The sequence below is a fragment of the Mytilus galloprovincialis genome, chromosome 13 (assembly GCF_965363235.1).
Source record: "Mytilus galloprovincialis chromosome 13, xbMytGall1.hap1.1, whole genome shotgun sequence".
Classification (NCBI taxonomy): Eukaryota; Metazoa; Mollusca; class Bivalvia; order Mytilida; family Mytilidae; genus Mytilus; species Mytilus galloprovincialis.
The window spans coordinates 55,552,191-55,579,881 of NC_134850.1; the positions used below are offsets into that span (position 1 = coordinate 55,552,191).

Sequence of the window (27,691 nt, forward strand, 5' to 3'; positions counted from 1 at the left end):
TCTAAACTTATATTTAAACCTGTTCATACTGAATTGTTTATTTAGCTGACATGTGCTAAAGAAAATAAACAGACTTTTTATCCTGTCAAATAAACCCGTCGTGAGATTCCGATATAATGGATTTGCGATGTAATTACGATAATAACAAATCAGCCACCTGTTACATTGTACGTTGGTTTTTTTTTATGGCATACAATTCAGATAAACAAAGATGTGTGCAAATAGAAACTTCACCACATGTTGTGGCTGTACAAAGTAATGTGTTCTGAACAATGTATGTTTTGTTGTTGTTTGTCTTTATTTACTGCTTCATTGTTTTTCGTAGGTGTTAGTTGTTGTGGTCCTTTATATTTTACTATTTTTGGTGATTCATGTTATTCATAATTTGTTACTAGCCACGAGATTTTTTACAATGGTCTTAACTTGGCTTGTGTATTTTTATTCAGTGCATCCTGGAAGAGAGGCAAAAGACAAAAAACATTAGTCGAAAACAAACTGACAATGCCATGTCAAAACTAGTGTAAATATATAAGCCTTCGTATGTGATTTCAACTTCACCATTTGGAACTCGTTAATAGTTTTCTCGCAGCAACACAAAAAGTCTATCATACACATTTTGTAGCAACAAAAGAATAAGCTTAATTAATGCAAATGTACTTCACCGTGTTCACCAAAGTTCAAATTCCATAGTTCGATTTAGAAGGTAAAGATCAACATAGAATCTAGAAACTAAGGGAATCGCTTGCACAGACGAGAGCGGGTGAATAAATATTGTTAGCATCTCTTGTCATGCATGCAAATCTAGGAGCAGGACACAATGGGTAAAATAGTTACGTCAACTCTGGTATATAGGAAAACATTTTGATTGCTAATTGATGCACACACTTATCGCATCGGTAAGTCAACATCTGAACATAAAACGTGAGAAGCGTTTATTTTAATCGTTTTCCCTCATGAATCTGCTGAAACCTTGAAATGAAACTAGGGTTACGTTATTGAATCTTAATTAAAACGGACGACGCAAAAAAGATGGTCTACGATGCTGTTAAAATCAATCTAAGTTTAAAAGTGAAAATTGTGGATTAAGTTAAAAAAGATATGAAAGAGATCCCAGTTTCTTTCTGTAGGGAGAGGAATCTTTTTGGGGTTTGTTCACTGTTGCTCAATCTTTAGTTTTCTATGCTGTATTTTGTGTTTGGTGAACTGTTATTTGTACGTTTTCATTTTTTCACCATGTTGTTATCAATTTTTTTTTTTTGACTTCTCAGTTTGAAGTCCCTTCAGTATTTGTCGCCTTTTATTTATAATTCATGATTATGAGTTAGAGTGTTTCTTCTACAGTTTAAGCAAAAATATTCAAAATATACATGTGATCTCTGTTTACTTCAAACCATACTGACATGTTATCCTGTGTCGATGGTACATAAGTGAAAGTCGGGATTCGTAGTCGTTTCTATTTATTTACCACCTTTTGGGATATTTTCTACATTATTGACCTCTCGATTGTACTTTTGGTAATGTTTAAACCTGTTCTATATTCTCTCATTTCTATTCCCCCGAAATCCATGTAGGCACATTGCGTTTCAGAACTTTAAACAGCATACCAACTACGTTCATGTATATACACAGTTTGATACCCTGTGCACTTCCGGTTTTGTTATACCGGAAATGTAATCTTATGCTGCACGTCAAACAAAGAAAAGTATTCGTCCCTCCTTACTTTCCGAGTTTATTACATGTGTAGATCGTTTAATTGCATATGGATCAATTACATCACTGAAAAAAATAGAAATAAGGTATAATGCAAAATGTTAGAATTTTATTTGGATTAACAGCAATTATACAATGTTATATGGATGATGGGTTATATGGGCATGTCAGATTTTAAAACAATAAGTTAGAGAGAACAACCAAGGATGAAAACATTATAAGTCTTTCAAGCGCACTAAAAATCTTAAGGAACACTCTCCATAAATAAATGTTATGTAATGCATGTAATTAATAGGAAAAACTATGATTATTGATTAATGGTATGGGCCTAAACAATATCTATAGAAATTATATTTATGTTTAAAATACAAGTATTTAGCAAACTGAAAACAGAAAGACTTACTGTAATGTATTGTTAGACATAAATATATGTAACATATAAATGAGGTCTAAGAAAAAAAAGAAACTAAATGCGTTTATATATATATATATATATATATATATATATATATATATATATATTGCCCATATAGAACAAATCAAGGATGCAGTTTAGTAAGCATATATGATTAACAATAAGGGTTATCAGAAATTTCCAGAATAGAAGCTTTACATTATTAGATTGGAAACATGATTTTTTTATGCATGAAAAATAACTACATAAGGCAAAAAATTTGAATAATTTAAACAAAAATGTAACATTTAAAATTTTTCTTGTTGAAATTTTTAATAGCTGGTACATGTAAGTGCAGCGCTGGTCGAGGTGCTGAAATGATAGGAAATTCATCCTTATCAACGTATCAATGCTCCAGAAAAAGAGTTCTAATTACCCTCAACATCTAACCCATTACCCCCAACTTCTCCCTCATCAACATTATCGAAATAAGTACCGTAGATCCATGATTTGTCGCCTTCAGATTGATATTCTACCACATTTAAAGAGTCACAATCTCTTTTTTGGTGGACGTTGATTTTAATTTCATGGCGCCTTATTGCATTATCCATATTAAAAAATGCATGAAAAACAGACGTAGGTTTTACAGGACATATCTTCAGAGTGAACAAATACATCTTAGGAATAGGAGCCGTAAATACACCAGTTGTATTGTCATATCCAGCGCCATAATTCACTATGATGGTTAGAAATACAAATGTCTCGTTTACGTGTTCTACGCCATCTGCTACAAATCTAAAAATCTGTTGCTTTAAAGGTCACAGTTTGTGCTGTTAAATATTCTGTAAAGAAATAATAAAAATGATGAAAATCGATATAATTCCGCTATTCTAAACATTAGATATCTATAACTATTATTTTATTTCGTAGCTGTTGTCTCGTGAGTTGCACATTTTTTTTTTTGTCTATTCTTTTTTTTTAGCATAAGCAAGTGAATACTAAAACAAGATTAAAAGATTAAAAGATACCTACCTGAGTACCTTATATTAAACTCGTAAGTCGAAAACAAACTGACAAAATCCCATGGCATATTAAAATCCAAAAACGACAAAATGACATACAAATACACAAAAAACAATATAAACAGACTTGGATAAACGAAACCCACTTACATCGGGGGTGATCTACTTACCGATAAGGATAAGCGAATAATGTTTTAAGTATGAAAATCGTCGTTATACTCCTGTTCTAATCTCTTGTACATATCTTAACATATATGTTTTTAAATTCCTTGTATCTTAATGCAATTCATGTTGACTCATTGCATGATCCTTTTGATTAACTTATATTCAAAGGGGGTTATCAAACACCGTCTTTAGCTATGTGATAAGTGTTTGATCTGTACCAACATTTTGTTTCTATAAGTATATATTTAATAACTTAAAACATGAATAAATATATTTTGTCTAACAGTTAAGAAAACATATGGTCCTACATTTTGTCTATATTTTTACTATTATTTTGTTTTGCATAAGGTCGTACTTTTCTTAAAACTCTTTATAACGCCTTTACCCTACATTTATTTGAATGTTTTTTCGTTGATACTATAGTCTGGTAGACTATGATTTGTGTATTAGTTAAAATAGTGAATCAAACTCATTTTCGTAATTAGATGCAAAGTTTGTGCTACTGTTCCTCTAACAATAATTACATACCTTTCATTTCCTTTTTTACAATTTAGCGAACTTCTCGTCCACGAGTCTAGGCAATGTAAAAAATGGATCTTCGAATTCTGTCCGTATTTCTTCGTGAATGATAACTTTTAGCTGAGAGGTTAATTTGACAATGTCTAGTTTTGCCAAAAGTGGTGCATCCATACTGTTTAGTAATGAAACTTCAGCATTCAGACATTGTGGTCCTTCACTTACTTCACCAAAGCAAATAGTTACAATGATAATCACCACTGCAACACTCAACATTTTACCATGGTTAGACTTCATTTTCACAATGCTGAAATCAGAATGGTACGGTTGATAATAAACTATATTTAAGGTGTCAACTGAAACAATATATATACATATGAAGTCTTTCGTGAACATTGGTAGAAATTACAAGTAAGTTTCCTTTATAAAGGTTTTTTCTGTCGGATTTCTGCCAGGTAAACATTCAAATTATTTATCACTTTGAACCTACCGCTTCATCTGTGTCAAGGTGTAATATCACCAAATCATGGTATGTCACATCCGGTTGTATACGAAAATAGGTCGGGAAAAAAAATTTCCTTGAATTTGACAGTTGTAGGTAATTAATCCTACATTTTATTGCAGTAAAAGATTTCTGTGTCATAAACATATTTCTTGGGTATTTCAAAGCACCATTATATTTTTTGGGGGGGATTTCTATAGAATATTGTGTAATCTTGAGGTTACATGGTGACTAAACCTTGTACACAGATAAAATAAGGGGAGACATTTGATTGGTTAACTTCCAGTGATGATTATTTTCTTATATGCAATACATGTGAATTTTTTTCTATAGTACTGGACAGGATAAAACGTTACTCATGCCAAGTATTTCTTTATTTGAAACAAAGTTAAATTTTACACATTTTTTTTGAAAAGTGCAAATTTAACAAAGACTAATAGGGGAAAATCAATGGTGGTATTACACCTAATATGGGAAGCTGTACATTCACCTTTGACCTTGTGAGAAATCTCATGTGTTCTTGTTATTTAAGTGAAATATTACAAAAAATGAAATATTCTGAGTGGATTGAGTCTCCAAAACACATTTTATGAGAAAATGTTAACTTGAAAAATCCATGAATATTTAGTTTGTTTTGTTTTGTGTTTTTTTTTTTTTTTTTGTTGTTTTTTTTTTTGGGGGGGGGGGCTCCTTATTTCTTATATTCTACTATGATAGGACATTTTCATAGGAAATACTTAAATAAATATATATTTATAAGTTAATGAAATTATTTTTAATGCTGTAACGACAAATTATTCACTAAAAGAGAAGCCTTTTATGTCCCTCTCTGGAACGCGGCGTAAATTTAATTTTGACGTAAGGACTTATTGTAACCGCCTTGGAGACGGTAAACTTGTATATGAATTGTTCAATCTGCTAAAATACTTCAAATACTCATTTCTGATACCATTTCTATCATAAATGAGTGAAAGTTATCCCATGATATTTACTTATTGGCCTGGAAAGTTGAAATTTTGAGGAAATGAGAGGTATAAATTGACCAAAAGAGACCTTATAAAGAAGACAAAGAGGTCCATTTGTGGTGTTTATCTTCAAAAAATCACCTCGAGTATTATATTCAACTGTTTGTAGGCAGATAAGATAAATATTTGATCATTTATTGGTCCACACTATATTCTATCTTGATGCGGCTTGGTTTGGATTTGTCGAAGAAATTTTGCTCGAATCGCTGTAGATGTCGTCTTTCATTATACTAGATTTTTCTTAAACTATTGAACTGATTATGACAAAACTTGACAGAAATGCTTGAAATAACCAGTATTACAAAGGAAAAAAGTCAAATTCAGTTTAATAAACAATAATGTCTTCTCAATATAAAATTTCAAAGTAAACAAGTGAAGGACATTGAATTTGAACTACTATTTTCGAAACTAACTGCGTTTTTTAAAAACGTTCCTTGTAAGGTGGGGTAACCTAATGCAAAATGAAAGTTTTAAGTTTATGATAACTGCTTTCGTCTCGGTATGCATGAAGAAATCTACAAAAATGCAATCAAGCAATCTCAATCATAAGATAATAAATTGAAAGTAGGGTAGGAGTTTTTTCTCTATAGTAAAGGATGATTCTAAAATAGATTACAAAATAACTTTCGCGGTAGTTCAACTTCTATCAAATATCGTTCTGTTTAAGGTTGACACAATACTAAATCAGCAAGTGAAGCCACTCAAAATGTCGCAAATTATATTTTCATCGAGTGATTGTTGTCTTTTAAAAGTTAAAATTAATTCAGTGGAAATTGAGTTTATATTACTTACCAAATGATATCTTGGTAGTGTAGATATATTTTATATATTTTTTTTAGTGCGCCTCATTCAGCAATAAGCAGCGATAAGGTACAGAAGTTAAATAACTAAATTGAATGAGAAATCGGATATCTACACGATAGCTTACAATGTAATTGTTTTATGGTAATAATAAAGTATTTAGGAGTGATTTTAAGTTTTTTTTCACGATGAATGTCAGTAATAATACATAATGCGGTTCAAATTTAAATGTACATGCATGTTCAAGTACAAAAGGATATAGGTAGAACTAAATTAACAAGCGTATTTGTCCAAAAGGCGCGAAGATTAAAGTGATCTTTCTCGGAAAAATGCAATGCGCATTAAGGTTGCACAATTGCAACAGTTTTTTTTTATCTGTGTACCACCGAGTCTAGTCATACATAAAATAACGATTACAGGTATAAATCTATATGTTCGATTTTGCAGGAACGGTTAACAGAAAGCATAGTTTGACTAACAGGTCGAACAACTGGTGTTCTTAAACCGTACTGACTGACATTGGCGATTGCCAAATAAAATGATCACAAGATGAAACAAAATGGATATTCATACTAATTACTAAATAGAAAATAATAAATGTGCAGCAAAGATGTTATACCACAAAAATGAGGTGCAGAAATTTGTACCCCAGATCCGGATTTCGGCAATAAATTTTAGGGACCGAAACGGTACTTGGAAAGCCATATAATTTACCTCAATTTAGGATAGACTCTTGATTTTCAAGATTCCAAATAGGATGAATGGATCATACAAACCCAACGGGGGAAAATGATACAAGCCCAAACGAAAAAATATAAACAAGTCTAAATTGAAAAGTACGTTCACACTTATGATTACGTTGGATATAAAAACCGCAATTTTTGTACGTGTGCATGTAAAACAAATTTTATTGTAGAAGGGTCTTAATACAGCACAAACAATATTTTCCAAAAGACCAAAAAAGTGAAAAAGTATTATTGCTCATTCATAGTTTTATATATTGTGTCATGTGTACTATTGTTTGTCTGTTTGTCTTTTTCATTTTTAGCCATGGCGTTGTCAGTTTATTTTCGATTTATGAGTTTGACTGTCCCTCTGGTATCTTTCGTTCCTATGGTATCTTTCGTCCCTCCTTTATGTTGTGAAAAATCAAAAATTGTATGTGTTTATAAACATTTATTTATGGAAATAAATTTAAACAATGAAATTTAGTGAGCAAATATGAAAACCTTTACTGCTTATCAAAAATGTACAGATCTGACGCTTTACATACAATATAAAGAAATCTACTTTATGCTTTTGATGATATGCTTGTACCGTACTTTGACCTATAATGGTTTACTGCTTATATATATTGATATTGTGTATTAGGTAAGAAACCCAAAATGAAAACTAATACAGAGGAAAATTTGTTTGCTTATCATCAATCTTTGAACTGAATGCGACTGATATAGAGGCTACGTGTAAGCAAGGGCGGCTCAACAAAATGAGCGAAGCGTAAAAATGACAGGAAACATGTCCTTATCTGTGTATCAGTGTTCCAGAAAAACTGTTCCCATGACCTCCAATATAAATCACATCTCCATTAGAATTTGCATGAGTACAAAACACCCACGCTATGTCGCCTTGTGTTAGAAAATCTACCCCATTTGAAGATACGCAAGGTCCAGATTCGCCGACGTTGTTCCTGAAATTCAAATCTGCCAGTATGTTCCCATTTTTAACCTTAATGACTGCATGAATAGAGTCATTATTTTCAGGGCATAACTGTACAGTGAGCAAATACAACCCAGAATAAGGAGCCGTAAATACACCGGTTGTCTTGTCATATCCACCGCCATAGTTCACTACCATGTTTGGGAATACCATAGTCTTTCCTATTACATTTGCGTCAAATTTCAAATCTCGTGCTTTAAATGTCACTGTTGGTGTTCTAAGGTTTTCTGTAAAGAAATTGATATAAATTATGATCAAAAATATAATGCCCATCACATAAATCACATATGATTTTTCATTTTGAATTGTTAACTAGTTACTATTTTGTCACGATCTTGATTTTCTAATTATTGCAAGCTGTAGTATGTACATTTTCATATGTTTGATGATGTTTATCATGGACCAGAAAAGTTAAAAAAGGTTTCCATATTTCGTGTGTGGAATTCAATAAACTCAATATATAACATTGTGTGAGAAGTTTCATTGTTTATACAGAATTACTCTAACTAAGTACAACAAAATGTTAAGATATGTACAAGGGACGAGAACATGAGTATAACGACGATTGTCATACTTCATATGTGTGTTTTATTTTACATCTACACAAAAATGTATTGCACAACAATATAGATGAATAAATCCATCATATTTGCTAGAGTATACAAATGCCAGATACAAAATTAAGCAAGAAGTTAGTCTGCTGAATTCTTTGGTACGTGTTTGTATTGGTAATCACGTGATAAAAGTTGATTTAACATTTTGATCAATTGATAGTTTTGTTATCTCTCTACTAATACTTTCTTACCTGTCAATTCCATCGTTACATTTTTGACTTTTTCTTCAATGACAACATTCAACTGTTTTGTTTCATCCTTTAGTTTACTTATATCAGATATGATATCCTTCATTGTGTAGTCAAGTACCTTCCGTATTTCTTCGTAAATGTATACTTTTAGTTGGGATGATAATTTAGCCATGTCTAATTTTGCGACAAGTGGTGCATCCATACTGTTCAGTAAGGGAACTTCAAAATTCGGACATTCTTGTCCTTGACTAGTAACGTCACTAAAGCAAACTGTTACAATGGTAATCATCACTGCAACAATAAACACTTTGCCATGTGAATACTTCATTTCAAAATGTTGGTGCTGTAATTCTGCGGCCAATTACTAGTATAAAAATATGTATATGTTGTCAATGAAACAATATCTTTACATATGAAATATCTTGCGTAGTTGTAAAGGTCAAAACTAAGTTTCCTTTTCTAAAGGCTTTTTCCGTGTGAACATGTAAAGGAAAGTGATTATCAAATATATGTTTTGAAACTAAATGCGTATTTTAAAATAATACATGTAATATTAATCTTATCTTAGTATAAAATTGATTGTAAACATGTAGTTTCTGTAATATTTGTCTTTAATCCTAGTCTATCCACTTTACGGGAATGTTTTTTTTTTCATATTTGTTTCCGTCTTGGTATGCATGAAATATTGACCGCTGTCCAAATACAATCCATATATATAATTAGATCAATTGGATGAAGATGCCATTTCATTTATAAGATATCAAGATCTTTATATCAATTGATGAACAATTGAATGGTTTGATGTTGAGAGAAAATGGATTCTTATAACTCTATCATACATGTAATGTAACACAAGAACTTTCAAAATATCGTCATTGCCGATTTGTGTGTCCTTGCTTTTTAAACCAAAGATGAGTAAGTCAACAAGAACCAATTTAGAAATTTAATCATCAGCAAATTTTGAAAAGGAGAGTAATTTTAATGCCATATTTAGATATTGTGAGCATGGGTTATTGACTTATGCAGAATTATTTTAAAATTGATTTCTATAGGAAACAGTTAAAGTGTGTATCAAATAAACAATTTAGAGTTCAGGTTGATTTAACGTATTTCAGATTGGTGATTTAAACTGAAGTCAGGAAAGCAATAAAATAGAGAATAAAAATTAGGAATTTGTCAAAGAGACAACAACCCGACCAAAGAGCAGACAATAGCAGAAGGCCATCAATAGGTCCTCCAAACAGCAAGACAAATCACTAACCCTTAATTAAAATGTGTACTAGTTCGAGAAAATGAACTTCATACTAAACTCCAAAACATATAAATGAACTCCAAAACATATAAATGAACTCCAAAACATACAAGACTTATAAAGGCAAGAGGCTCCTAACTTGGGACAGGCGCAAAGATGGTGTTAAACATGTTTTGTGAGATCTCAACCCTCCCCATACCTCAAGCCAATGTAGAATAAGGAAACACACAACAATATGCACTATAAAACCCAGCTTATACAAATTAAGGCTTTACTATTCGTTATATTCAGTTGAGCTTGCTAAAGTAAGTAAATTTATTTCTTAGGGCAAACAAAGGGCAGTAAAGAACAATATGTCTTGTATGGTTTTACACGTTTTTAATACAGGATAGTAAAGTTTTCATTTTTATTTTGTTATTCTAATTTCTATTTGACACTAGGATAAAATATTACTAAATAAAGCAAAAAGCCCAAAGTGAGCACATGATGTTAACATTTAGTTTTCTATGTTGTGTCTCCTGTACTATTATTTGTCTGTTTGTCTTTTTATTTTCAGCCATGGCGTTGTCCGTTTATTTTCAATCTATGAGTTTGACTTTCCCTCTGGTATCTTTCGTCCCTCTTTTTTCAAATAATGGTATTCTCCTAGGGCCATCAATACGATAACTGTTACTATCTCGAGCTCATTACAATAAAAAACAACGAATAGCAAATGATCCAGAAGCATCACATGTTACAAGTACAAAATGTGGTGGAGCAAAACTATGTTTAGATGTTCAACACTACTTTTCCGAATGTGTCTATCTTGGCAAAAAGTAAAATCACAAAAATACTGAACTCAGATGAAAATCCAACCGGAAAGTCCATAATCACATGGCAAAATCAAATGACAAAACACATAAAAAACGAATAGACTAACACGTTTAACCCCGCCACTTTATTTATGTATGTGCCTGTCCCAAGTCAGGAGCCTGTAATTCAGTGGTTGTCGTTTGTTTATGTGTTGCATATTTGTTTTTCTTTCATTTTTTTTTATATAAATAAGGCCGTTAGTTTTCTCGTTTGAATTGTTTTACATTGTTTTATCGGGGCCTTTTATAGCTGACTATGCAGTATAGGCGTTACTCATTGTTGAAGGCCGCACGGTTACCTATAGTTGTCAATTTCTGTGTCATTTTGGTCTCTTGTGGACAGTTGTCTCATTGGCAATCATACCACATCTTCTTTTTTACAGACAAGAACTGTCAAATTCTTGACTTGGTACAGGCATTTTCAAATGTAGAATATGGTGGATTAAACCTGGTTTTAAAGCGCTAAACCTCTTACTTTGATGACAGTCTCATCCAATTCCATTATATTTACGTGATGATGCGTGAACTAAACAGACATACTAAACAATATAGACAAACTATTGGTACAGCGGTCATCATCTTGTAACAATTTTAAAAGGGACAATTTAAAATGACATCAAAAAACATCTATCTGCAAATACATTCATTGATTCGCGTGTCTGACGTCAGAAATTTGTATACGTCACATAAATTTATCGATCAATGTATATACAAACAATTTAAAAATTTCACATCGGCAATGTTAGCATACAGGGTTAGAAAATAAAAGTATAAAAGAATTAATTTCAGAAATAGACCGAGATTTAAAATCGTTCCAAAGTTATATAGAATTTATAAGAATCCACAAATAGTTCATTCCACTACAAGATTGAATAATTTGACGTTTGGAGTTCAACGTATTTTCTAATTCATAAAAGAAATATATCATAATGACAGGATCTTTTAAAGTACAGAATCACGTTATAAGAACCAAAGAAACACAAAAAGTCGCATATACAAAACACACCAGCATAAAAAGAAAGATAATACAAACACATAGACGGGATAATTAAGTACCGAGCCACGTTGAACGGATATCACATAAAACAATCCAACAGTAAAAGTCAGATATATTGACATAAATACGGTTCTTTGTAACGCGATACTTCCAGGTTTGACTTGTGATGTCCTTACTGAATTTGGAGCTAGAACATATGAAAATATTCTAAATATAATTGCACTTCATTAGCTACTTTTAAAAAATATTACAGTAAAAAGTCCTTCAAGAATTACATTAAATCATCATTAAAATTACGTTTCTGAATATCATAGATACCAAGATAGCAATTGATATGGTACTATGTTTTTAGGTCAAGTATAGACTCTATAGTACTGTTAATTAGTTTGTGTGACTCAATCAATCAATGTTTTGCGTTTATTTGGCATTTCACTGATTTTTTTTAAACTTGATGAGTATGAGATATAGATAAAAGGAAGATGTGATATGAGTGCCAACGAGACAACTCTCCATCCAAGTCACAATTTACAAAAGTTAATCATTATAGATAAAGGTACTGTCTTCAACACGAAGCTTTCTCTTACACAAAACAGTAATCTATAAAGGGCTCTCAATAATGACTAGTGTAAAACCATGCAAACAAGATAACAAATGGTCTAATCTATATACAAAAAGAGAAACGAAAACCACTTATAAATCACATCAACAAAAGACAACTACTACACATCAGATTCCATAAAAGAATCCATAAAATCATACAAAAAATACCACAACTGCAACTGTGTTGTTACATTAAACAGAATCACCGCGTGCTTGTAATGCCATTGCTGGTTTAAATTGGTGTTAAGGTGGCAGAAACCAGTTATTTTACAATAAATCTTTAGAATTTCATGGATTTATGATTTTATTTTCTTGAAAATTCATTAAAGCTTATATACAAATAAAATGTATGGTTTCAAGGAACTAAGATGTGTGCGTGCTTATGTAAATATATAGAAAACCTTTAAATTTGGGTGTCCGTCCAGCATGGAGATTTAAAAATTTATAAATGCATTGCAAATAAGGCAAAAAATGTGATGATCTGATACCAATCTAATCCTCACCTGCAGAATCCTGCTAAAAGCCGACAAGAATTTTAGCCAAAATTCAAGAGAGAAAGGATATTCAGTGAATTAGAGTCTTGTCCGAACCTATCCTTACCATCAAAATCTCAAGATATTTTTGTTTACATAAAACTGATTTTTTTCCCTACTTTGATTGGATGCCGTCAAGTGAGGAGACCACAATTTTGACATCTGAATGGACCTATTTGTGAAGGAAATCCCCAACCTGTGTATGCAACTACTTACTTGTGTAGTACAGTAGCCTATAATTTACATTCATTTATTTTTCAGTCCACATGATGCAATTATATACCTCAATACTCAACTATAACAAAATTTCTGCGTGGGACACATGTTCTGGTACACCAAAACTGGTACCTGCCACCTTTAACCACTCATTGAAAACAATGTATTTCCATTTTTTTAGTCTGATTGAGTTCTATAGTCATTTACCATTAAAAATACATGCATTTTATATGGTTACAGCACAAAAGAAAACTTTAATAGGCTTTGTAAGACCAAATTTATTAAAGCATTATTTGCGTCTTTTGCCGTCAAACTGCTTTCAATGCAAAAAATATATAAAAAAATGATTGTGTTCATATTTAATAAATTTTATTGTGTGAGTTTTTTGGTACAGTGTATGAATTATCCAACAGTTTTTAAAACTACTTAAGTTTATTGTGTCATGCATGATATAAAACCACTTACAACTGATCTCAAGAAGTATTTTCCCATTGTTTGAGGTATTAAATAGTCTCAATTCTTGTCACTATCATTGTTCTGTTGACTGCAGTGCTGAAAAAGGCTTAGTTATGAATAAACTAATATTTTTGGTACATATGTTCCACTTTGTAGATCCATGATGCCCTAAACTAAGTGTACATTTATTCGCAATCAGTCTCATATCTCTACTCCCCATAGGCTAGCTGTGTAGGCCGCATGTTGAAATTTTAGAATTGCCACACTATTGCTGATGAGAGAGACCAGTTTTCTTATTTCTGTAGCCTGTCCTACAGTATCAACTATGTAGTAGACCTATAAAAAAGGACAAATTCATATATTCATAGTTAAAAAGTAAATAAATAAGAAAATGTCCATATCATATGAAATAAATCATTATAACAGGTAATATACAGTATAATCAGCTTTTTCTTGTTCTATGCTGAGGTTTATTTTACTTTTTTCTCTCTTTGTTATTGCTATTTCTATATAATTTATGATATAAAATCATTGTTTGGTGAACATAAGCATTTTAAAACTAATCAATTGAATGTCATTGTTTGTATTGTGATACAGAGTTATCTGTCTTGATATTTGATAATTCTTAAAATCCATGTAAAAACTATTTGCTTGCAAACAGACCTATACATTGACTGTGAATAAAAGAAATATAATACCGCACACCTGTAGAACTCTTAAAAAGGCACATTTTGTGATATATTAAAATCATGTTTAGGCTTAAGGTGGCAGAAACCAGTTATTTTACAATAAATCTTTAGAATTTCATGGATTTATGATTTTATTTTCTTGAAAATTCATTCAAGCTTATATACAAATAAAATGTATGGTTTCAAGGAACTAAGATGTGTGCGTGCTTATGTAAATATATAGAAAACCTTTAAATTTGGGTGTCTGTCCAGCATGGAGATTTAAAAATTTATAAATGCATTGCAAATAAGGCAAAAAATGTGATAATCTGATACCAATCTAATCCTCACCTGCAGAATCCTGCTAAAAGCCGACAAGAATTTTAGCCAAAATGCAAGAGAGAAAGGATATTCAGTGAATTAGAGCCTTGTCCGAACCTATCCTTACCATCTACGCGTCGCCAGGTAAACTAAATTTGCGACAGTAAAACTACCGATGGACGTCCTTAAAGCTTCAAATACAATACAGTTATCTCTTAATTACCTAAATATTTTAGAGCAACAAAATATCTAACGATATGGTGTGTTGCTTTCCTATTAACAAAAAAATGTTAAAAAAATGCATATGCCTCAACACTGTCACAAGTACTACCTTCATATTGCAACTGACATTTTGTTTTATTTATTTTTACACCTAAAACCATTCCTCCCCACAACATCAGATAATGTGTTGCAGCTGTTAAAGAAATGTGAATATTAGCAGGTTATCAAACAGGCAAGGTCAATTAAGTGTTACTGGCATGACCTCATATTAATTAATATAAACATCAACTGAGATTAAACCAAGTAATTGTTTTGATTGATGATTGGTTTTGACATGGAATTTTGATATTCAGCAAAAAAGCTGCAAATTAGAAAAAAAAGGTATGTATATGTTCCGGACCATATGAGTATTTGGACCATACGCGTATGGTCGGGGTAATTAAGAGGTACATTTATGCTTACCTCTTTATGTAACCCTTCTAGTTGTCACGTCATTAAAAAGACACTACCAAAGGTTTTTTTTCATTAAAAATATGTAATAACAAGATTAACAAAATAAAATAAGCAGTTTCACACAGTAAATTTCATCTCTAGTCAAAACTATAATACACACATTTTTTTTTCATTACCGATATGTTATTACGAGTGAATGGCAAAATGTCGACCTGGGAAGATAACTTCCAAAAATATCCTAATGAACTGTTACACAAGAAGTCAACTGTTTTACTATAACCTGACGTAAAAGTCGACAGGATAAAGAGTCTAATAAATTGCTTACTTTTGAAACTTAATATAATTAGCATTAGCAGTGCAATATTCATAATTTTTTATACTTATACGTGTTTTGTTTTAACAAAAAATGAATGACGTCACCGACAAGGACACTAGTTTATTTTTTAAAGTTGTCTGGTGATATGATGTACTTCAGTCATGTTACGATATTGGAGATCTATAGCTTTTTCACCGTAGACACATCGTAATGACCCAGGACCAAAGAAAGGCTATGGTACCGTGGGGACGTAAAAGTCACCTTACGCATCCATGCAAGAATACAATTAGCGATGAAAACTAACTTTGGCATCAATATTTAATGTTATTTGAATTGTAAATAATACAATTGCATGTAGCAATCATTGTCATTTTATAAAGTTTTCTCTTGCATATTATTGAAAAATATACCTATATGGTCCAAATACTCATATGGTCCGGCTCGTTTATAACCAAACGAGTATATACTCATATGGTCCGACCATATGAGTATACGCATATGGTCATGACCATACGCGTATGGTCCAAATACTCATATGGTCCGGAACATATATATTGTTTCAAAATAATGCATATTGAAATAAAAAAAAAAAAATTTTTTTAATACAATTATACTTTACTTTTACATTTTAATTTACATTTTTAGTTAAAATTGATATCACAACAAAACATATTGACGGTACAATTTATTTTCATTTAACCTGTTTACTAAGAGAAAAATATATAAAAAGAAAATAAATTTAATATATTTGTATCTTTCTAAATTTCATTAGTATCAATAAGCGCATGTTTTTTTTTTTGTTTTTTTTTTTTCGTTTTTTTTTTTTGCAGTTGCATCTATATTATTTTACGGAAAAAGTAGTATATTGAAAAATGAATCAATGATTTTATGTAACATACAAATTAAGTATCTTAAGTATATTTTTTTAAAAGCAAAACATAAATCGTAACGTTTTTTTTTCAAAGATAAATAGGCTGCATAAGTATGTAAGAAATTATATATATATTTACTTTTTAATTTTAAGCATTTCGAATACAAAACACTTGTACGCGCTTATCTCATATATATAAAAATTATGTAACAATTAATAAACAGTATTTAATCTAATAATACTTGATTATTTGTTAAGGAAAATATGTTTTAATGAAATTATCTGCATTATATTTCGTATCGTAGATATAAAAAAAATATGGCAGACATACAGTGGTCCTCAGATGATGACTTGGAGGAAATTTGGAATGCAATTGAACTTGATGTAACATGTGCTGACCAACATGTAGAAGCTGTGGGTATTGATAATACTGATAGTGTGAACAAAATTGGACAGACTGATACGGAACAGGCTGATGTCACTGTAAACCCTGATACGGAATCAACTATCTAACATGCTGATGTCACTGTAAACCCAGGTACGCAATCAACTATCTAACATGCTGATGTCACTGTAAACTTTGATACGGAATCAACTATCTAACATGCTGATGTCACTGTAAACTCTGATACGGAATCAACTATCCAACAGACTGATGTCACTGTAAACTCTGATACGGAATTAACTATCCAACAGGCTGATGTCACTGTAAACCCTGATACGGAATCACATATCCAACAGACTGATGTCACTGTAAACCCTGATACGGAATCAACTATCCAACAGACTGGTGTCACTGTAAACTCTGATACGGAATCAACTATCCAACAGGCTGATGTCACTGTAAACTCTGATACGGAATCACCTATCCAACAGACTGGTGTCACTGTAAACTTGAATTCCAACCGCTAGCCACCAAATATGTAACGTGTAACCAGGCGTTGTTATCTCAAACGTCCGTTTCAGTTAATACTTGGATCCAAGTTGTCCACAAACAATACGGCAATACTAAAAACTACAACTATCTACGTTATGCACAATGAACCTAAATATACACACGGGCTCTTTGCCGATACAAAGTAAGTATGAACTCTTATATATACATGTTTATACAATATAACAGCCTGTCCTCCTAATGGGACGTTAGGTCACTGTAAGACAATGTGACTGGTATAGCTTGTCCTCCGAATGGGACAGTCTGTCACTACCAGACAGTGCGGGCTGGTACATCCTGTCCTCTGAGTGGGACAGTCTGCTATGTCAATCCTGTCAATGTGTACGTTCACTTTGTACTCAGTACAAAGTGTCCTCTGAATAGCAAGGCTCTTCTAACACTTAATATATCCGACGTACGCTCGGTTGAAGGATTACAGCTCATCAACAGCCAACCGACAAACTCGAGTGCCGTTTCTCACTCTCTTATATACCCGTGGTCGATACCACTATTTACTTGAAAGGGGTGTTCTCTAAATATTACCCTTACGGAGCATAGAGAGTCCTTTACGATCACCCCTATAACTTTCGACCCGGCCACTAATTTTCCCGCCAAACGTCTAAATCCACTCAACGCTTCTTTCTGCATAACATACGCATATATACAAGAAGATTATCCTGGTATATAACCATATCGACCAATAAACATTACATAACAAATAAAAAAAATAGTTATATTTTTTTGTTTTTTTGAATTCAATAATCTCTTATCGCTTGCAAATGCAAGAATGCTTATCAAACAACATTTAGAATATGATATACCACACAGGCTTACATCTGTTTTCACAGGTTATGACCTTATGACACAAACATCTTTGTATTACGTTTGACTCATTATGGAATGCGTTTATCCGTTAAACGTTTCAAGTGCAATTATATATTTTATCTCACAACCAATTAGCATCAAGTTATCAAAGGATAGTAACTATGTCTATTTTTGCACTCTATGTTAATTTGATACATTTCTGTAGTAAAATAGAATTAACATTTATAGTCAAATTTAGCATGTCGGTTTCTGAAAAGTCACAACTTTCTAGATACGAGATTATTGCAGTAACCCATTATAGTGAAAATTGAAAATTACGTTTTTGTTTTTATTCAAAGCTGCAATTTTATACTAGGTAAATAGTAGAGTGTACCAGGAAGAACATGTACTCATTGTATTTACGGTCGTACAAGATGACAGCATAATCTATGAGTTTTGAAATGTGGAAAATTTAATATTTCTCTTTGATCCCTTCATTTAATTTATTGGCCGACCGGGATAAAAAATCTTCATTTAGAAATGACTTCTGGAAAGCTATGACTAAGGTTAGGAATCTTTTATTTCCAAAGTGCATCACATATTTCTTTATAAATCATTCAACATTCCAATTTGAAATGTTGAAAACCTATTAAAATGTGGTTTATTGAAAGACATAACATTATCAATATCTCTGAAAATGACTTTTATGATTTTTGCATCATGATTTTTTCTTTTTTCTTTGAGAAATATCTGTTAAGATTCTGCTATATATAAGTACACAAACAAGTCGGTCAACTGTTGCTAAACAGTCAGTACTTAATGGAATACAGACGGTTTGCTAAAATATCGTTTCAGCACACCCTAAACTCAGGGCTTCAGAACGGTTCCTCACAAAGTAAAATATTTCATGACCTTGATCAAGGATTTTGTATCTTTGTTTCCCATTTTTGTAACGAAAGCTCTGTTTCTTGAGACGATGTCACCTATTTTGTAATCGAACATGGGCGATAGAATCGTTAATGGTTAAAACAAAATGAAAGTTTTTGATATTACTGCATAATTATGAATATTTCCATTGCAAATTTTCGAAAGATCTTTGGAATCTTTAAGAATTCACATCTGGTTGACACTGCTGGTTACATATTACTCTTCACGAAGAATGTATTACTTAAAAAATCATTTTAGCAAAATGTTAACAATACTTACATGAACTAAGACCATCAGTTTATGTCAAATTATTAATCATTAAAAGATACTAAAATCACTATCATTTAAAAATTTTTGAGACATATCACTTTACTGGCTCAAACAAAGGTGAAAAATTCACAACCCTTTACCAAGTTGCTGAAAAAAATAATTCCTAACACTCTTTTGATTTCTATTGAAAAGGTAACGGAAATACGACTCCGATGTTGATCTTGTTGTTAGGCATTGAGAACTAAAATGTATAGGTGGCACGGTGGTATTTCCTGGTCCATAGGGGATAATGATAGCCTTTTTAGAATTTTCACCCAATTCAAACACTGCGAAAAATTCTACATTCACAGTAAACTTAAGTACTTGCATTATACTATTCAGAAATGAATTTGAATGTGTATCATCACCGTTTACTTTTTTTGCTATTTTTTAAAAACCTAAGGCCACTAGTGCTTTTATGTCTTTTATCGTGCAGTGAATACGAAATTTTTAAAAAATCCCAAAAATTCATTTTCTTCTGTATGTAAAATATTTTCATATTTTTCTAGACCTGATTCATCCCTCAGTTTGGGAAATTATTTCAGTTGATACTGTATTTTTGTCCAATCACACTGTTCAGATACATTGACTTAGATACGGTACACAAAAGAGCAACCTAAATTCTGGAATGCAAATACTACCGTGCCACCTATAGTGAAAGCGGTAACATTTATTCTGCCATAAGCGAATGTACTAACATTTTCTAAATTTACCACATTTAATAATTAAAACCTTGATAAAACAGTTATGTGTGGTATTAGAACTTTAATATTCTGTTTTGAAAATTGAAGCCAAATAGTATCATGACTAACTTCCAGCTTGTTTATGTTATCCATGCCCATAGTCATTTTACACCAATTTTATGAAATTTTGGAAGTCTTTTCAAATAATTCTCTATAAAATATTTCAATAAGTTTTAGAATTTATGTTATAAATTTACACACTGCAGTTATTTACAGATAAATAAAAAAATATATTGTACCCTTACATCCAACCACAGCGCTCCTAATTTAATTTCCTGCATGTGCCTTGGGTACACAAAAAGCCAATGGGAAATGATAATAGTACTATTTTCCCTATAAACAGAAACACATTGTTGAAATAATTGTTTCTGTATGCTATCTTTTACTTTGGAAAAGATGGTGGAAAGATTGTTGGTAAAAAAACAAAAAATTTACAGTATTAAGATAAGATTTTAAAACTATTTATATTGAGTAAGAGGCGCTGCTATGTAGGTGCAAACTTTGAATGCATTGTCTAGAATTGTAAAAATCATATGAATCAAACATGAATCGTCATGATTATATAAAAGAGGGACGAAAGATACCAGAGGGACAGTCAATCATCAATCGAAAATAAACTGACAACACCATGGTTAAAAATAAAAAAAGAGACAAACAATAGCACACATGACACAACATAGAAATCTAAAGAATAAACAACACGAACCCACCAAAAACTAGGGGTGATCTCATTTGTTCCGGAAGGGTTAGCAGATCCTGCTCCACATGTGACACCCGTCGTGTTGCTAATATGATAACAAATCCGGTAAATAGTTTTATTCGGTAGGTCACATTCACGAAAGGGAAGGGGAAGGGGATTGTAGTTACGACGTAAAGAACATATCCGATACTATTTGTGAAACGGTTATTTCATTTGGAACTGTTGATTTAATAGCTTCCTTGTGGGCAAAAACCCTCTATCAAGAAAATATTTATTTTTGCAAACAAACAGTCCGGATCATAACAATTAAAGTACCATAGATAACAAACTAAGACAAATTTCTTGTCATGATCTCATGTAAAGGTGAACATATTTATATCTTTAAACATAATCACATTTATAAGCTTCATATTTCGTAGCTTAGTACAGTAATCAACTTTAACCAAAAAAACAAACGAGGCAACCAATTCATCGACAAAAGAAGAAAAGACGAACATTTAACCAATCACTACACAGGTAATTAAATATTGAACTACACAAAGTCCACCATAAAAAGTGCTGGGATAAATTCAAGTTCGTATTTTGTATGTCAAACATGTCTATCTATATGTTTTTAAAACTATTTGCATTCAAGTTGTGCACTGCTGCACTCTGCACTACGTTGTAAAGCTGAATTTTGGCGTCTATAAGCTTATAAGTAAAAATTATTTTATCGTCAGTTTGGATTTAAAAGCATTCCTGAAAAGCTGTTTCCATTTTCTGTCGCATACAAATTATATATCACATCGCCTTTGTTGTTAGCGAAGTTGCACAAAATCCACACTTTTTGACCTTTCAGAACTTCTGACATACCGCTAGAAAAAGCACACATATCATTGTCATCGGAAGAATTTTTGAAGGTTAATTTCCCTATCCTTTTCTCATTTGCTCTGATATAAACCTTGACATGATCTCCAGTTTCTGGGCATATTTGAACAGAAAACAAGTAAACACCGGACACAGGTGCCGTGAATAGACCAGTGTTTTTATCATAGCCATGACCGACGTTCGTAATAACTGTATTGAATACAAGAATCTTTCCTTGTATATTGGTATCTTCCTTTAGATAGACTGCCTTGAATAGAACTGTAGATGAGTGATCGTTAAATGTAAATAGAAATGTTTGGTTTACTAAAATATCCGTATTATTTGATACAAAGTGAGGTAAAAAAAAATGCTCTTTCTTAAATGAGTGTAAATTACTCGGCGACTAGCTAGTAGCACGCAGTCGGAAAATTAAATAAACATTCTCATTTGGAAAACAAATCTGACTACCCCTCACTGATGTGTTTCCCTTGGTCTTAGTTCATAACACAGATATGTTTCCTGTCAATCGATTTGTGAGTTTTGAATCGCTTCACTATTGTTGCCTTTTTTATTTTAACAATTTTAAATCTATTACATTTCTATTTTAATTTGAGGATAGAAATTATCACTTAAATTTAAAGTTAAACATATATATATTGGAATTTGTGTTAAGAACTAGTAACGTGAAATACACATTTAGCTTGGTGATTTTGTTATCATATTTTTTTATACACGCACTGATCACACAACGGTTTTTTGAGATGTTGATATTACAGGTATTTTAAACATAAATCTGTCTCACCTTTTCGAATCTGCTTTAACTGTGCTGTCAATCGATTCGCAATATTGTCACGTTCTGTTCTTCTTTAAATGTATCTAGTATCAACGTTTGCACTGAACTGTTTAGCAAGTTCTTTTCTGTTTCAAATTTGTTTAGTATCAATGACAGCACTGAACTGTTTAACGCGCTCCTTTCCTCTTTGAATGTATCTAGTATCATTGATTGGGTATCCTTATTCCTTTGATTTTCCGACTCATTGAACTCATTTAATTTGAACATCACAGATTCCTCAAAGTTTTTGATTTTTTGTTCGTAAATTTCTATTTTATGTTCCATGCAAACAAGTTTCTCCAATACCTTTTCTTCAAAATCGTATTTAGAACATTGTGTATGAGATTCTATGATGTCCTTTGAACCATGATAGATGGATGAAGTAAAAGAAAAACGAATGTTGCATGCAATAATTGCAATGGTAATTATTCTCATCATTTTCCTTTCTCAAAAGTACTTAACACTAACAAGGTTTGAAATGTATATATAATATACTCTGCTTAGTAACATAAAGAGTTCCAATTTTATAATAAAAATGAAACAATAATGAAAGCATCACCCTATTATACCATATCTTTTTATCAATGAAATGTTCGTGTTTCGGCGACATGAATATCGAAAAGTTTTTATTTCGTATTCTTTTAAACAGGCCGACCTTTATATTTGTGTTGCGTATATTAAACTAATTCTGCCGAATAGAACAATCAACAACAGACACGTTATGTTAAGAATCACGATGTTTTTTCTACCTTTTGTAATCGTACTTTATCTAAGATTGCGCCGCCCCCTTTCAGATACAGTTTGCATAAGAACGCAAAAAAAACATAAACAAGTAAATTAGTTAATATGTTCTGTTTATCCTATAGTATGACAAAGAAATGTAAGGCGAATATCTATTCCTTAAGTTTGTTATTAAGATAAATTTTCAATTCAGCTTGTTCAACTATAAATCAATGAAAGGTTTGTTGCAAGGAATCATGGACATAAAAAAAATCATTGCACTCGTCGACAAAGTGACATTGTTGCGAATCTACCTGACGTCAAGGCGACACAATGTCAAATCCAAACAAAGTAGATAACGTTATACCCAGGATAAAACATGTACTTTCTTCATAAACGGATTTATATTTCTCTGAAACCGACTAAACAAATTGATAATGATTTAATTTATTTAAACGTAAACGTAAATACATAATATCAGATCTAAAACAGAACATTGAATACTTTATATTTATACAATATATGTCATTATCAAATAAAAAAATCTTGGATATGTTCAGCAAATACATACAATAAATCAACACTCAGCTTGATATTTACAACAAAAACATATATTATCATAATAATCATGGGACATTTTCATACTTTTAAATTATTCGTTTGTTTAATTATTATTTTGTAGTCTATCATTAATAAGTACCGATTATCAGGTTGTCTTATCTTAATATTATAAAATGTCAGGTGCAAGTTACAATATGAAGCATTTTGAACAGAGTGACCACAGTGAACAAGATCAAAATGCATTCATATTGTGTCGAGCAGCTGATATTGTTCAATCTCAATATGCATATAACCTGATAATTGATTTATCGGGCTGCATTTCCGACTTTTGGAAGTGTTTTCTTTGTTTCAACAGCAAAGGAAAATATGTCTTTATAAGTTCGGGTCAAACTTATCAACTTCGCTTCAAATATAATGACGTCGCTGATATGTCCAGTTCGTAGATTTTAAGGCCGGTCATCCTATTGGACATCACATAGCCATGATATGCAATTTTATTAAGAACTGTGCAGAGTGATATTGACAGTGTGACGGCCAATAATATACATTTTTATATAGTAACAAATATTTCGAATATATGACTTTGTAATATAAAACTGCAGTATTTTGCAATGTTTTACTGATCTCCCTTTATAAAGTCATTCCATACTGTGTTCTTGTATGGATATTGGTCCTTTATGCTATACATTTACGATGCAGAAATTGACAAATATTGTAGCACTATTCATGTAATATGTATCACTATATTAAAAAAGTGTTATTACATTAATATTGAGGAATATTGTCTCGATCAGAATATCATATTGCTTTTGCAAGTTCACGTATAGTATGGTGCACTGATAGGGGTTATAATCTTCAATGTTATTATAATGACCCTGTGATATGGTTATAAACGCACACACTATATGAATGTATATAAAATATGAAAAAGTTTATTATCAAAATGGCAAATCGAGTTGAAAACGCATATCCGAATTTAAATTCCTATGTATAAACGTATAGTAAAAATTTAATAAAACTCTGTAATTCTATTTCTGAGTTTCATATTAATCAAAAAGAGAAATAAATACATTTTGTAAAATTGAATTCATTTTCAAAAGTATGGAATGATTACCATGTGTATATATTCCTTAAAGACGTGTTTCCTGGAATTTCGGAGGAAAGCAAAGATAACATTCGAAATCGCATCGGAAAAAGTTTAGATTTCCAAGAATAGATGTGAAGTTTATTGGCTACGTATGAAAATATAAAAATCATATAACAAAATAACAATCAGACCATATGAATGTCCTGTCGCAAACTAATGTTATAATTCGATAATCACTCAAAATGTTCTGGCAGGTTCTGATTATCAACGAACTTTACCCCCAAATCACACATTTCTTTGTAGGATTCATATAGGTTCCTGCTTGGCAATTAAATGTTTTGGAAAATTCATCAAAATTCTGAAGAGGTCCAACAACCCTACAATAAAATATTTTGTTTGTTTTATTCATGCATTAGTGTTTAGTTGATTTAAATCGATTTGTAAGAATACAAATATGTACACTACTGTAACCTTCACTTGTTGGTTTTGTATAACTACGATTTTTACGTATTTTTTACTTTCACTTTTTTCAGGTATATATTGCATTCATGTTATTTGGAATTTTGTGTATGCTTCTTGAAATATTTATACACTGTTGTTTTATTTACTAAGCACTGGTAAATACGTTTAGTGAAATATTTAAGTTACAAATTGACTTGAATGAGTACACCCATACTACAGCTCTTTTAAAAAAGAAGACAAAACAAAACATTGATCAACTTGCTTGCTATGTTTGCTTGGTTGTTTGCAAACAATAGGTAGGCGGAGTTTCAGTCATTTTTTTATATATACTGGGATTTGATTGGACAATAAGAATTGACATGAATTGAATTTAATGTTTATTGTCCAATCAAAAACCAGTAAATAGTAAACAAACATCCAAACAAAATTAGCAAGCAAGTTATTCAATGATTTTTTTTGCATGCTTTTGTAGAAGTGCTGTAAATGTAAAGTGTGCAATAATCTAGTATATATTCTAAGAACATAACGGTGTAGTATTTAAAATTAAAGTTTATTTTCAATTGTCCATTATTGCATTTGACCATATCCATAGTATTCCGTTTTAATTTTTTTTTGGTACAACCTTTTGGAATTTTGGATCATCAATGCTCTTCAACTTTGTACTTGTTTGGCTTTAAAACTATTTTGATTTTAACGTCACTGATAGGTCTTATGTAGACGAAACACGCGTCTGGCGTACTAAATAAAAATCCTGGTACTTTTGGTAACTATTAACACAATGTAATGTTTAATTTGTGTTCATACTTCAAAATCATGTTGATTTATTGATAGTAATGATGTCTCATCAGAAGCATTACACTACTAGTATTGTACTATATTATACCTAGAACGAGCATCACTGTGAGGATCTACACGTATTCTTCTTACTGCTTCTTTTGGTCTAATGATTCCACACCATACCTGTACAAGATTTAATTTTGATTATACTTGCACAATTTGATTATCATAATAATTGAAAATAAATATGCACGACAGCGATTTCTTTGTATGAATAAAAAATTATCTTTTTCGGAAGGTATTGTACAATTTGTACTATCTAAAATATAAACATAAAAATAAATGATATCACAGAAAATAATGTTGGTGTTTTCCTTTTGTTTCGTCTTCGTACACAGGCAACATTTGCTCACATGAATTTCACATGAATCTCACGTGAGATTCACCTCAAACGAGCTTATACATGTAACTAGTGTGAATTTTTTCACATGAATTTCACGTGAGATTTACATCAAACGAGCTTATACATGAAACTAATTAGAATTTTTTCACATGAATTTCACGTGAAATTTACAACAACAAAAATTGATATTTTTCATGATTTTTATTCAATTTGAAAATTTAGATGTTATTTGAAACACTGTATTTCAAAAAATCATGTGAATTTCACATGAAAAAATTTTAAGTGATTTTCATGTGAAATTCACATGACTTTCACATGAGATTCACGTAAAACTCACAAAAACTGTTTTCACGTGAGTTTCACATATAAGTTCGTTTGAGGTGAAATTGATGTGAATTTCACGTCAGATTCACATGAATTTAAATTCACGTGAAATTAATGTGAGTGAAATTTGCCTCTGTAACACTATAATAATGGGACAGCATTGGTATTCAGTGATTTACAAACACCCTCTTTTCGTCTTTTTATACGCACAAACCAGAGCAGATAAAAAAATAGATTTTTTTTATTAATCATGTTCCAAATGAAAAGTTGTTCTGGTCGGCCCTGTGCAACACAGAGGGAAATAATTTAAAAGATACATCAGTGGCAGATACATTCTCACGAATGGACGTATTTAAAAAATAATACGATACCCGACAAGTAATGGAAACATTTTACACTGCACTAAACAGCATATTCGGAAATTAACGGAAAGGTCAATAATTCGGTATCAATATTGACGTAATCTTTCATTGTTTTCATATATAAAAAATTACATACTTGAGCGGCATTCAAGAAAAATAATTGGTTGGGTGAAAATTCCATGCCAGGCAGAGGTTTTTCTTCTTTACCCTTGTGTTTGGTAGCAACAAGTTTTCTGTAAGCCTGGAAAAATAATTAAATACAAACGTTAACTTATATGTCATTTGGTGTTTATTAAAGATATGTCTCATTGTATCAATATTTGACCTCCTAAATGCTTATCAACGCAACTTACTAGTCTTATGTAAACAAAATGCGTGGTAGCCGTATTGATTGAAAGCCCTTCTATCTTTGAATAGATTTTAAAAAGAATTCAATACGACTTTACGTAACTTTGATACATTTTATGTAATTGATTTTGGTATTTGTA

General features: G+C 31.4%; 1 protein-coding gene and 1 long non-coding RNA gene across 3 annotated transcripts in view; both read right to left on the minus strand.

The window, feature by feature from the left end:
• Positions 1–7,298: 7,298 nt before the first annotated feature.
• Positions 7,299–9,134, minus strand: LOC143056722 (uncharacterized). The gene is made up of 2 exons (XR_012972476.1): positions 8,657–9,134; positions 7,299–8,078 (listed from the first exon to the last, which is right to left on the minus strand). It is a non-coding gene; the product is annotated as an uncharacterized LOC143056722 (long non-coding RNA).
• A 14,524-nt stretch (positions 9,135–23,658) lies between these two features.
• The window catches only part of LOC143057078 (neprilysin-1-like), a 45,203-nt gene continuing 41,170 nt past the window's right edge, over positions 23,659–27,691 (minus strand). For both annotated transcript variants that reach the window (XM_076230309.1, XM_076230310.1), the window contains 3 exons: positions 27,340–27,444; positions 26,221–26,297; positions 23,659–25,252 (listed from right to left, as the gene is read on the minus strand). In XM_076230309.1, the coding sequence (XP_076086424.1) occupies positions 25,150–25,252; positions 26,221–26,297; positions 27,340–27,444 (285 nt within the window). In that variant the 3' untranslated portion in view covers positions 23,659–25,149. The remainder of the gene's footprint in view (positions 25,253–26,220; positions 26,298–27,339; positions 27,445–27,691) is intronic.